Source organism: Myodes glareolus, chromosome 10, assembly GCF_982192425.1.
Source record: "Myodes glareolus chromosome 10, mMyoGla1.1, whole genome shotgun sequence".
Classification (NCBI taxonomy): Eukaryota; Metazoa; Chordata; class Mammalia; order Rodentia; family Cricetidae; genus Myodes; species Myodes glareolus.
The window spans coordinates 60514694-60527871 of record NC_142035.1 but is presented as its reverse complement, the minus strand read 5'-3'; the positions used below and the strand labels follow the sequence as shown (position 1 = coordinate 60527871).

The following is a 13178-nucleotide window of genomic DNA, read 5'->3' as shown; positions in this document are numbered from 1 at the left end:
GTGGACACTTGTAACTCCAGAGCTCACGATGCAGAGACAAGGAGATCGCTGGGGCTCAGAGGCCAGTCAGTGTAGACCAATTAGTGAGCAACAGGCCAGTGACAAATCCTGTCTCAAAAGGAGGTGGCGGCAATACCTGAAAGTGACCCCCAAGGTTGTCCTCTGGCCTTCACAGGCACACACACCTGTATATACGCATGCAAGCATAAAACGGAGGAAGGAGAAAGGGTGGAGTATGCTTTTATCCTATGAAAATCAAAGATGGGGCAATTGGATTCAGTACATTGGGTTTATCTACCCAGGCTAATTACTGGCCCTGCTATGGCCTGACTCTTTAGGGTAGCTTAGGGTAAACCTTATTCATTCTCTCTCTCTCTCTCTCTCTTTCCTCTCTCTCTTTCTCTCTCCCTCTCTCTCTCTCTCTCTCTCTCTCTCTCTCTCTCTCTCTCTCTCTGTGTGTGTGTGTGTGTGTGTGTGTGTGTGTGTGTGTTGAGATAGGATCTTGTGTAGCTCAGTCTGGCCTTGAACTCACTACCTTAGCTAAGGCTGGCCTTGAACTCCTGATCTTCCTGCCTCTACCACCCAAATGCTGGGATTACAAGTGTGTAACACCACAGCTGAGTATGATACCTGATCTTTTTATGCCATCTGACCAGGTTTCTAGACATGCCAAAACAAAAACAGCATATAGATGTAAGGTAATGTCTATAATTATGGTTAACTAAAAATTATTCTGCATAATTATGAATTATGAGCACAAGCTAGCATAATATATCACTTGTCAACATTTGGCTAGGAAACTCTTAAGAATTATCTAGCTAGTATCAAAGGCACAAATATATGTCTCTTGCCGGGCAGTGGTGGCGCACGCCTTTAATCCCAGCACTCGGGAGACAGAGGCAGGCGGATCTTTATGAGTTCGAGGCCAGCCTGGTCTACAAGAGCTAGTTCCAGGACAGGCTCCAAAGCCACAGAGAAACCCTGTCTCGAAAAAACCAAAAAATTAATTAATTAATAATTAATTAATTAAATATATATATGTGTGTGTGTCTCTTTTAAGTATCATGAAATTGTTTGTATGCCACGTGATTTTTGAGGCAAAATAGTGTTTATATATTTATATATAGATTTCATCTATCTGTTAACAAGCCCATTCCCTTCCTCCCTTCCACCCCTCACCCCATTCCCATCACTTTGAAGCAAACCAATGGTCTCTTACATGAGCAGCATCTGCCTTCTCTCCGTCTTTTAGGGCTATAGAGATGACTCAGTGGGTACTCTGCAAGCATGAGGACCTGAGTTCAGATCTCAGAACTCGTGCAAAAGGCCAAGGTGTAATCCTAGTGATGTGGCGGTGGTGGGGGGCAGTGACGGGAAGACAGCTAGGGCTTCCCAGCCAACAGCCTAGCTGCATGAATGGTTCAGTAAGAAACCTGCTTTGAAAGAATAAGACAAAAAGTGATGGAGAACCTTTCCTTGGTAGTCATCAGTTTCTCAGTGATTCACTATACACCACTGTAAGTACAGCAGCCTGCAAAGGCTGTTATCAAAAAAAAACAAACACACATTCAAGCATGGTAGTGCACACCTTTAGTCCCAGCAGTTGGGAGGCAGAGGCAGGAGGAAGATCTCTAGATTTGAGGCAGGCTGGTCTACATAGTGAGTTTGGGGAAAGTCAGGGCTACATAAAGAAACCACATCTCAAAACAAACAAAAATAAACAAACAAACAAACAAAAAAACCCATGTACTGTGTGGCTTGAACAACATTTATTTCTACAGCTCTGGAAGCTAGGAAGTCCCAGATGAGACGCCAGTGTGGGCAGGTTCTGGAGAAAGGCCTCTTTCTAACTTGCAGACAACTACCCTCCTGCTACATCTTCACAAGATGGAGAGACAGTCTGTGAGCTCCTTGGCACTAAACTTGACCTCATCCAAACTTCCTCCAAAAGGTCCACGTCCTAAAGACCATCACACGGGGGTTAGATCTGCAACGCAGGAAAGCAGAAGGCTGCATTCAAGCAACATTCAGTGCATAACAGCTGGAAAAGGAGGTCAACGTAAAAAATGAGAACGCTTTATATGTATTGGCTTGGCAAGAGGAAGAGAGGCTGACATCTATGTTTTTAAATATTTTAAGATAAATTTTAGTGGAGAATACTTACATGCTGGCTATTGTTCACTTGGTGACTTTCTTTAATGGGCAGTTCATTTATAAAAATGTCTTCCATGCCTCCAAGGATGACAGGTACAGGTGATCTGTGTAGAAGTGGCTTAGTGGTAAAAGTCGGTCATAGCTACCGACCTTTCTAAGCCAAAGCAATAAACAGAAAAGTAGCTCTGTGGGTATTTTCATTGTGAATCCAAGGAGATTAGGAAAAAGAAAGATCAGTCCTGTGGAGTTTAGTTGTTTGTTTGTTTGTTTGTTTTTCAAGGTAGGGTTTCCCTGAGTAGCCCTGGCTGTTCTGGAACTCCCTCTGTAGACCAGGCTAGCCTCAAACTTACAGACCTGCCTGTCTCTGTCTTCTGAGTGCTGGGATTAAAGGCATGCGTGACCATGCCCGAACTGGCAGAGTTTAGCATTATTGGAAATGGTGACTCCAAATCTGAGTCTTTGACTTTCCGTTGTTGACTTCTAGAAGGGGTGTGAGTCACCTATTAAAGGACATAATTATCTGACTCTCTTCCAGGACACCTACGTAACTGGAGGTGTCCAAAGTTGTTGCATAATGAAGGCTTGAGAAAGACTCATTTACTCGGATTCCCCAAGAGGCATATTTATTTAACAATATATATAATTCTTGAGTCACTCTCAGCACGGTAAATAATGTTCCCTATGAGTAAAATACTACAGTTATTCCGAGTTGTTGGGCATTTTTCCAGTTACAGAGCACTGAAACTTTAAACTGAAAGAGTTTAAAGTTCTGCAGGATAGCAGTGCATGGAATGTATTCCCACATACTACTGGGTCTCTGGGAGCCTAGGAAACAGACATCGATTTGGAGGATGAGCAAAGAGTGTTTGTATTTGTTTAAAGAGAAAGAGTGAAGAACAACTCATTTGCCTGTGTTTAGGGATAGGAAGTGGGTGCAGTAAATCACGGTTAATCTTTCATTAGACATACACCATCCTCCCACGATTTCACCTTCCTCCTACTTCTAACCTATGGCTTTCCTCTATTTGTGGACTTTGGAGCTATATTCCCAAGTGTACTTGCCTTGCATATAACTGGACACAGCTTTGGAGCTTAAGCGTTAAGCCTCAAATTTCATTTCCAGGAAAACCTGCACATACACTAATATGTTTGAATGGATCAGAACCTTCTAGAGCAATGAATCAAGAACACCCACAAGGAATAAGCTCACAGGACAGTATTACGGTTCAGCTATGTTTTCAAGGAAACACAAATGTTAACTATATTTGTATTTTTCTGAAAACAGAATAGAGCAAACGGAATTCTCAGTAGGTCCAGTCAGGCATAACCCAAGATCTGGGGGAAACGGATCTCTGTTTTAGAGCTAACCATGAAGGTAGTCTTGCATTTCGCTCACAAGTACTGTGGGGGAAAGAACGGAAATAAAAGCCGGCTACCTAGGAATTCCTGAATCCAAAGCAAAGACAGAAATGAGAAAAACACAGACAGCAGAAATAACATTTAAATGCCCACTGTTTGTGTCTTTCAGAGACTGCTATCTTCTATACCATTAATACTTAACTTTTTAGATTCTGTCCGTGAAGAATATTTCTCTCAATACTATTTTTCTCAACACCAAAGTTGCATGGGGGCAACATATTCATATGTGCCTCTATGTATTAGGAGGGAGAATACATTTGGAAAACCCAGTCATTTTTCCTGCCTTTCTCTTAACATACATTTTAAGTGAAGCAATATCGGAATTTAACTCTTTGTACAGTGCCTTGCATAGTAAATGCTTAGATCGTGATTGCTAAATGAATCTTGGAAATATTTGAAACATAGGGTTTTATTTTCTAAATGTGTATTTAACACTTGAAAACACACATCTAGTCAAAGTCACACTGACGTCTAGACCTGAAAATGCTCTCATGACATAGAGTGGACAGTTACTATTACAACAGAATAGACTAGAATTATGCAATTTGAGAAAGTATGAAGGGAAATTCCAAAAAATTAATTCTTTTCCAAATATGGTCTTTTAATATCTCAGCTATCTTGGTTTCCATGGAAATTTCCAAGTGTCTAGGAAATAAAATCTATTCTGACTTTGAAACTTTGACTTCTCATCCCCACAGCATCCACACATAAATTGTAATCTTTTCACGTTCTTATAAATGCCACAACAGGGAAGTTACACACGTTTGCTAGTATCCACTGTTTACCAAACCTCAGTGGGAAGCGGTGTTGATTGTACTGTTCATTGTTTAAAGAGTAACCCTGAAGAACAAGTACCATTTAAGAGGGGATCGAAGAACAGGTGATTCTCACGCTAACCCTCACACATTTTACAAAGAAATCACACGGACAGTAATGTCTTTCTTAGGTCCTCCGGCTCTTCGAAAACTGATTGGGGGGGGCATTTTGGTCAATTTTTAATCCCCTCTGAATAAGGGAGGAAAAAAATTATTGCGTGTGGTTTGAGATCTCTCTCTCTCTCTCTCTCTCTCTCTCTCTCTCTCTCTCTCTCTCTCTCTCTCTCTCTCTCTCTCTCTCTCTCTCTCTGTTCTGCACTTAAAACACAGGTAGAGAAGTAGAATGGATATCGCTCTCGGGAATTACCTGAAGGCAATATAAAGTTTAACTTCACCGGCTCTTTAACCCGGTCGGTGTTCCTAAGAATAAAGCCAAAACTTACACGCAAAATAGAACTCTTTCAAAAATAATTATCATACATAGGAAACAGATGGTAACGGAAAAACACATCATCTTTCATTGAGAGAGTAACATTCCTTCATCAGCAATAAATTCCCACGGAATCTTAGCTCCTATTTATAAACAAGAGCTAGAGGCAGCGATGCTCGGGGCTCCAGGAGGTAGGTGGTGATGCGCGGAGCCCGAAGCGTTGGACTAGGGCTATGTGGACAGGTCTTCCGCCAGAATCCCGTACCATCCTCCAGCCAAGAGAAGCCCTGTCCCAACTCTTCTGCTCCCAGTCTCCGTGCTGGTGGCGACCGCCCTCACTAACTTCAGGGCAGTCAACGGAGCATTCTTCAACCTCCTTTAACTCCCCACACAAGGCCAAGCACCCCATACCCCACGGCGGCTCTTGTGTCCTCGGGGAAGACCGGCCTGGCTGGTGTCCCCGCGGGGTGGCTTACCGAGCAGCGAACCGATGAAGATGACGACCTGTACGGTGATTGTGAACTGTCGGTACAGATGCGCTTCGCTCAGCTCCCCGAGCGCGCTGCTCGGCGTGTTGCGCGGGTGGCTGGTGTTCGGCGACACCCAGCTGCTGTTGTGCCCCATAGCGAAGCTGGAAGCTTGCGCTCGCCCGCCCACCCGGCCTCGGAGCCCTGCGCACAGCCGCTCCTGCCCCGGGCGCTGTGGGACCGACGCGCGGGAGCCAAGCAGCGTCCTGCAGAGCCTGGCGGGCGGCTGGCCCCTCACGTCTGCTCATAACCTAGCCAGCAGTCCGTCCACGAGGAGGGGTGGGAGGGAGGCGCGGCCGCGCCCCATGCCTGCTCCCCCCCTGGGCCCGTCAGCAGCCACATGGAGGCGGCACGGTCACAGCGCGTCGCTGGGCCCTCCTCCCGAGGATGGGGGGGCACCGCGGCCAAGCCCACCCTGCAGAGACATCGGTGGCTGCGGAGGACCCACGCACGCTCTGGTCCCCTCTCCCTCCAGGGATGGGAACACCTGGCTGATGCTACACCTCAATGCTACTGGCTTCGAGGCTAGGGCGGTGAGAACCCCAAGAAATGCCCCCAGCCTAGTGATCGGAGCTGGGAGGGTGAGGGCTAGACCCCGTGGGCAGTCAAGACTTGGGTTGGAGGCCCTGAGGGTCCACAGCGGGGCCCCGCACACTCGGCCGGGCGCCAGGACACCGGGACGGTCAGCCTGGGTTGCGGGGCTGCGATCTCCCGCCTCCCCAAGGCAGCCTGAAGCCCGGGAACCAGCTCTGCAGCAGCCCCTTTGCCTCCGCACGCCGCCCCCACGCTTGGCCTCACGCCCCGGGTCGGTTCGTGGGTGGGACGGATTGTCGTGACCTAGCCGAGACCAGCGAGGACGCGGAGTAGCGATGCAGCTCGCTCGCCCGCTCGCTCGGCCGTGGGACTCCCGGCGCGTGCCTGGGGCAGTCGGGGCCGCGCGGCGGGCAGGCGAGGTCACGTGACTCGCGACCCGCCCCCTCATGCTGCTAAAGGGACGGCGCCATTTTGCCCCGGCGGAGCGTGACTTCGTCGCGGGGAGCGTGGGAGGCGCGCAGTTTCAGTGTCTGGCTTCTGGAGAACGCGCTCCCAGCTGCACTGCGTTTACGGCTGTGTTTACTGCCCCCAGCGGCATCAGAGGAGATGCCTGCCGGGCTCTTCTTAATCACTTACCACTGCCACCAGGGCAGGGAGCCCAGCCTCTGGGCCCTCAGTCAAGCCGAAGCCTGGGAAGAAAGGTGGAATAGGGGAACCCACTGATGGTTCCCTCGGCCCTGCCCTTGGGCTTCGCGTCTGCAATGGGCACTGCTAATAGATCCAACAGTGAAGAATTGGAGGCGGCTTCCTGCAGACTGATGCAAAGCGCTGGGAAGTTGGGCTAATGAGGCAAACAAGAACAAAGAGTAAAGTAGGAGGAGTGAAGTGCGGGTGGGGGAAGGAAAGATATCCAGAGAGGGATCGAGGGAAGAAAAATAATGGAGCAATGAGTCGGGCGTGGTAGTGCATGCCTGTAATCCCAGAGCATTGCAGGTGGAGGCAGGGGGATCAGGAATTTGCTGTATTGTAAATTATGTGATACCTTTCACAATATTAAAAAAAAATCAGCTGAGGTCACCTGATTTCCAAATTTGAGGATTGCTTGCCTTATGAAAATATTGAACCAAGGACAAGGTGGTATCGACCTTACAGTTAACGTCTTAGGTGAATTTCCCACTGACTACAGTGACGAGTCAAGGGTGAGATATGTGGTATAGGAACTTGGATATTATTTAAATATGCTGCCTTATACTCTCCACGTGCTTCACAGCAAACTCACAGATTGAGTGGCTTAAACAATGTATTTTGCCAGTAACTCAGTCAGCCGCTGAGTCGGGAATATGGAGGCCCTTGGCAGCTGGCAGGAGATATGTGGGCTGTCACTTAGAAGTCAGCTGCAACTGTCCCCTGAATTCTCCACGTGTGGCTGCTCACCTCCCTCACAGGCAGCTCAGTTCTTCAAGTGAGCATCCCAAGAGAGTAAGAGCGAGAGGACAAAGCAGAACTGCATTCGTTTTTTGTAACCTATTTTAGAACCTACGTGGCATCCATGTCCACTGGAGCAGATTTGTGGAAGTGGCCACAAAACCACACTGCATTTGAACAGGCCGCCCTCAGTCACTGGGAAGAAGAGCATGTGGGAGAGGCAGGATATTGGATTAAATAAATTAAATAAAAGTGTTATGTCATAATAGTTTCCTGTTGAAAGTTTTTTCAAAAATTGGGCGATTTGTCTGGAATTGGGCCTGAACAGGTTAAAGAGCACATGGGTTCCGGAGAGGAGCTGTCCTGGTTCGCTTGGGCTGCTGTGGCAGGATGCCCTATACTGGGCAGCTTAGACACAACACAGTTTTGTTCCTGATAGTTCTCTGCTGGGCGGTCCAAAACAGCACTAAAACTTGTTTCCTTTTATCTCTTCATCTGTGTGCAGAAGAATTCTCAAGACTTGAATACTCTTGGCCATTTGTTAAAAAGCAGGAAGGGTCCTGTGTAGGAAGGAAAAAAAGGACGGAATAAGATTTTCAGATACTTGCGAAGAGCAAAGTGGAGGGTAAGATGGATTCTCTGTGTTTTCCTTTCCTTCCTCTTGCCCCTCACATCGCATCCCCATGTGCTTATGTGGCTTTTCCTGAAGGGAGAGAGAAGAGAAAGCCTGCAGAAGAGAATCCCTATGGCTCCTGACTCCCCCTCCCGGGACAGCAGTTCTGTGTTTCTAAGTGGCTACTCTTATGCCTATATGAAAGACATAGTCCGTGCTTTGTTATGCAGGCGTTACTGATGTTGACAGCGTCTCATTCTCTTCTTCTAGGCACACAAAAAGCGGTATCTCTCAGCTGCCCTTTCGAGTAAGCAGGGCCCTGTGACTATGGTGACTAATGAAGAGGGAGCAGAAATGACGAGGCATCTGTAGGCTGAGGCGGTCAAGTGCTATTTGTGATTATTGAGTCTCTCTTCTGTTCTATCACAGTGATTGGGGTAGGGAGTCTTGTGCTGAATGGAACTGCCTAAACCCAGGGACAGTCGGTGTCTGTGAGTCACCGCATGGGAGGACTCATCCCTTGGAGTCATAGCCACCCACGAGAAATTGTGTGTGAGCAAAGAATAAACATTTTTGTGCTAAGCTACAAATATCTTCACAGTTACTACTTTCCCCAGCTCAGCCCTGTCTGTACTGGCAGATAGACGTGGCAACAGGCCTGCATATTTAATAAGACAACATACGAACATACTTTATGTGACTAGGAGGTAGTAAGTGTTTTTTTTTTTTTAATCTCTGTGTATATTGGTAGTGGCAATAGAACATTCTTGGGCTTTAGGAAATGAATGTGGTAATGGGTTATAGAGCCTCTGGGAACCTTTGAATTGAGCTATTGGGCTTTTCGTGTCCAAAACTGTGTCAGTCTCTGATAAACCTACCTTGTCTAAATTACTTTCTAGAGAGTATTTAACCTCAATATAGATGACAAACTGTTTCTCTTCTGGAAACCTAGACTGGATTCTTACACAGGCAAACCTATCAATGCTCTCAAGATTACAGAGTCCAATATAACCTGTGTGGCAGTGGGGGCAAAGGAGGTAGAACATGATAGTGACCTCTTAACCCTAGGTGTGGATGCCTCTGCCATTTCCAGCCCTCCTCACCTCTGTAAACGGCTGTCAGAGTCACTCTGTCCAGGGTAAACACAACAGGAGAGTTGTTTTCCAGAAGTACTTTAACCTTGAAGAAATCGTGGTGGAGATCAGTACTTGTTTTTCTGGCTTTGCAGCCTTTGCATGGCTTTGGTCACCAGATGCTTCTGGCACACTTGAGTGAAGCTCTTGAGTCATTGGGTACTGTGAGGACTAAGGTAGTAGGGACGAGATATTCTCCTTCAGAAAAACATACAGATTAGATCAAGGGCTTTGGCATGAGGAACGTGTTTGCCCAAAAGACAACTTTGTGTAACAATCAATAAATATGCCTTTGTATGGCTGTTCAAGGCTCAGTCTACCAGTGGCTGCACCTCTCTGCTTCCACACTGGCCTAAAAGTGCATCTTGGAATGACAGCTTTCTTTCACTGACCCACACTACACAGAACACCCAACAGTCAACTCAGTGCCCTCCTCTATCAAAAAGACATAAGGGAAGGGGGAGTCTTTTGGAGAGGCTATCTGAGGCTAACACAAAACCAAATTCATAAAAAACCTCAACGTCAGTCAGGTTGTGTAGTGAGTCTCTCTCAACCCCACCAGTCAGCTTCAAATAATGACATGGAGACTTATTAATTAAAGAAGCTTGGCCTTTAGCTTGCTTGGGCTTGTCTCAACTAGCTCTTATAACTTAAGTTAGCCCATATTTTTAAATCTATGTTCTGCCACATGGAGTTTCCTCTCTTCCATCTTTCACCTCCCATTTCCTCTCTGTGTCTGGCAGAGTCTTCTCTGTCTCTAGAGTCCTGCCTAACCTCTTCCTGTCTAGATATTGACCATTCAACTCTTTATTGAACCAATCAGAAGGTGCCACCGCAAAGACCCATAGTCACAGTGTAAACAAATACTTGGCAACAATGTTGACCTGCACTATTAGATCATGGTCTGTGTGTTGATGTTTAAAGAACACAAATACCAAAGAGGGGAAAGTATCCCCTTCTAGCATTTCAAAGCTGTCTCTCCGTAGGTTCCAATGAATATACTTAGCAGACCCTGTATTTAAGGAAAAAAAAAACAGAAAGAATCACTATTTTTTTCTTAATTGAGGGAAGGTGTTGACAAAGAGTCATTAGTAACCAAGGATGGCCTTGAACTGACTTTGTAGCCAAAGATAAACTTGAACTTTGAACTTCTGATTCTCCTACTTCTACCTCTTGAGTGCTGGAATGACGGACATGAGTCACTTATACCAGGCAAGTTCTTTTTAAAATTAGCAAAAAAAAAAAAAAAAACACAGTAGCTTTTAGTTAAAAAAAAAAAGTTGAAAAGTTTAATTTAGAAGTTCATGATTATAAATATCGTACCCCAGTGTTCTATAACTGTCTCATGGACAGATGTGATGGCATACATCTTTAACCTCAGCATTCAGGAGGTAGAAGCAGATGAAACTCTTAAGTTCAAGGCAACCCTGATCTATATAGTAAGTCCTAGGCCAGACAGGGCTACATAGTGAAACCCTGTCTAAAATAGGTAGTAATATTAGCAAATTCCTTCATGTATTCCAAATTATCCCCGTATGTCAACTGGGAAATGGTTCCCCAGAGATATGAATCTACAAATATATTTCAGTAGCCTTTGCTACTAAATACTTGCTGTTAAAGTTCTCAAGGATATTACAGAAATAGACATGTGAATACCCTTCCTTCTCTCCCAAGGAAGCCTCAATAGTCACATACACACAGTGTCCACACACACACACACATATTCACATGCAGATATGTACTAATCATAAAGCTACACACACACACACACACACACACACACACATACACACCACCATAATAGGAGTTAAAACAAGCACCTTGAAAATCTTAGTCAAGGCCTGTATCGCTAGCCACATCCCCAACCCAGACCAATTTTTTTATTCCTTTTTAAAATTGTTTTTATTGAGCTATATATTTTTCTCTGCTCCCCTCCCTTCTTTTCCCCTCCTCTTCAACCCTCTCCCATGGTCCCCATTCTCCCAATTTACTCAGGAGATCTTGTCTTTTTCTATTTCCAATGTAGATTAGGTCCATGTATGTCTCTCTTAGGATCCTCATTGTTGTCTAGGTTCTCTGGTGATTTGTAAGCTGGTTGTCTTTGCTTTATGTCTAAAAATCACTTATGAGTGAGTACATATGATCTTTGTCTTTCTGTGTCTGGGTTACCTCACTCAATATGGTGTTTTCTAGATCCAGCCATTTGCCTGCAAATTTCAAGATGTCATCATTTTTTTCCAATGTGCAGTACTCTATTGTTAAATGTTTCCTTATCCATTCTTCGGTCAAGGGACATCTAGGTTGTTTCTAGGTTCTGGCTATGACAAACAATGCTGCTATGAACATAGTCGAGCACATGGCCTTGTGGTACGATTGAGCATCCTTTGGATATACACCCAAAAGTGGTATTGCTGGGTCTTGAGGCAGATTGTTTCCTAATTTTCTGAGAAATTGCCACACTGACATCCAAAGGGGCTGTACCAGTTTGAACTCCCACCAGCAATGGAGAAGTGTTCCCTTTACCCCACAACCTCTCCAGCATAAGTTATTTTTATGCTCAAGATCAAAAATCATCAGTATTTTTGATCTTGGCCATTCTTACAAGTGTAAGATGGAATCTCAGAGTTGTTTTGATTTGCATTTCTCTGATGACTAAGGATGTTGAGCATTTCCTTAAATGTCTTTCAGCCATTTTAGATTTATCTGTTGAGAGTTCTCTGTTTAGGTCTGTACCCCATTTTTTATTGGATTATTTGTTCTTTTGATGATCAATTTCTTGAGTTCTTTGTATATTTTGGAGATCAGCCCTCTGTCCAATGTGGGGTTGGTGAAGATCTTTTCCCATTCTGTTGGCTGTCATTTTGTCTTGTTGACCATGTCATTTGGTTTAGAGAAACATCTCAGTTTCAGGAGGTCCCATTTATTAATTGTTGCTCTCAGTACCAGATCAATATTTCTAATAGCAAATGTGCCAAAGGAGAATACCCATGAATACTGTCATCCTTGGGTCATCTTAGGAAGCCATATAGTTGTTATATATTTTTTGAGAGCTTTCAACCCCTTTTTGGATCTACTCTGTTACAGTAAACTTCAGGATCTAGTACATTATGTCCTGTGTTTCTGCTCATAATAAATATGAAAATAAATTTTATTTTTTTTTTACTTTTCAGAGTCAAAAGTTGTCTAGAACCAGTTCTCATGAATTGAATGATCAAGACAGTAATATCTTCTTCAGTAAAAGATGAGCCAGGACTATGACTCAACCTACCTTTGAAATAAAAGTATATTCTTAATTTATTCCAAAAGTTAACAGGCAAGCCTCATAAATTAGGGTACATATGTGGCAGTGATATTAGAGAAAATCTCTAGCAGTCTAAGAGAATGGAACTTTTACTGGCCTTCACAGCCAGAGAAATGAATACACCCTGAGATTACTTAAGACTGTTCTCCTGCTGTGTACCTGGCATGTTTGTTTTACCTGCCTTTAGAACAATGTAACAACCAACCTTCCTTGCCTTGTATTTCCAATGTAATCAATGTTTACAACCTAAGCTAATGTACAGCTATAATCTTATATAATCTTTCATGCCCCTAACCTAGAGTGATGCCTGTGTGTTCTAATAATCAGTTGCTGAAAGCAGCAAAAACAAATGTTAAAATCAATCTTATAAAATAAATATCCACCATAAATGCTGAAACCAACATACAGATATTGCTTGAAAAATAATGATGTTTGTAGTACTGTTTGTTACCTGGGTCCCATGAAGTCTGTGACTTAATCTCCTGTAACAGTCTATTAAGGTTTCTATAAAGTAGCCCTCATTCCTTCCCCATGTCATGCTTTCTGTGCACGTCAATAAAGGCAGACCAAGCCCTTTAAGAGTGACAGACACTCAGATGGACACAGACAGATTCACAATACACCTTCATGGAGACCCAGATCAGACTCACATACCAGAGAGAGGACAGAAAACACAGGGAACGTGAAGGTGAGAATTTCAATCTAGGTTTGCTCTTGGTGAAATGACACCTGGGGGGAGGGTTTTGATTCCTTTCCTTAATAGATAGCCATGTATTATTGGTGACTTGGAGTTTATTGTTAATAAGTTTAAGCCAATCTCGTGTGTG

The 13178-nt window shown here is 44.5% G+C and overlaps 1 protein-coding gene and 1 long non-coding RNA gene across 2 annotated transcripts in view; one reads left to right on the top strand and one right to left on the bottom strand.

Annotated features, from left to right (window-relative positions):
* Gpr176 (G protein-coupled receptor 176) overlaps positions 1-5597 on the bottom strand; it is a 105912-nt gene extending 100315 nt beyond the window's left edge. Inside the window, exon 1 of the mRNA XM_048459827.3 lies at positions 5295-5597. Coding sequence (XP_048315784.3) covers positions 5295-5442 — 148 coding nt within the window. The 5' untranslated portion in view covers positions 5443-5597. The remainder of the gene's footprint in view (positions 1-5294) is intronic.
* Positions 5598-5607: 10 nt separating this feature from the next.
* Positions 5608-10026, top strand: LOC146892605 (uncharacterized). The gene is made up of 3 exons (XR_015004098.2): positions 5608-5878; positions 7810-7929; positions 8188-10026. It is a non-coding gene; the product is annotated as an uncharacterized LOC146892605 (long non-coding RNA).
* Positions 10027-13178: the final 3152 nt, after the last annotated feature.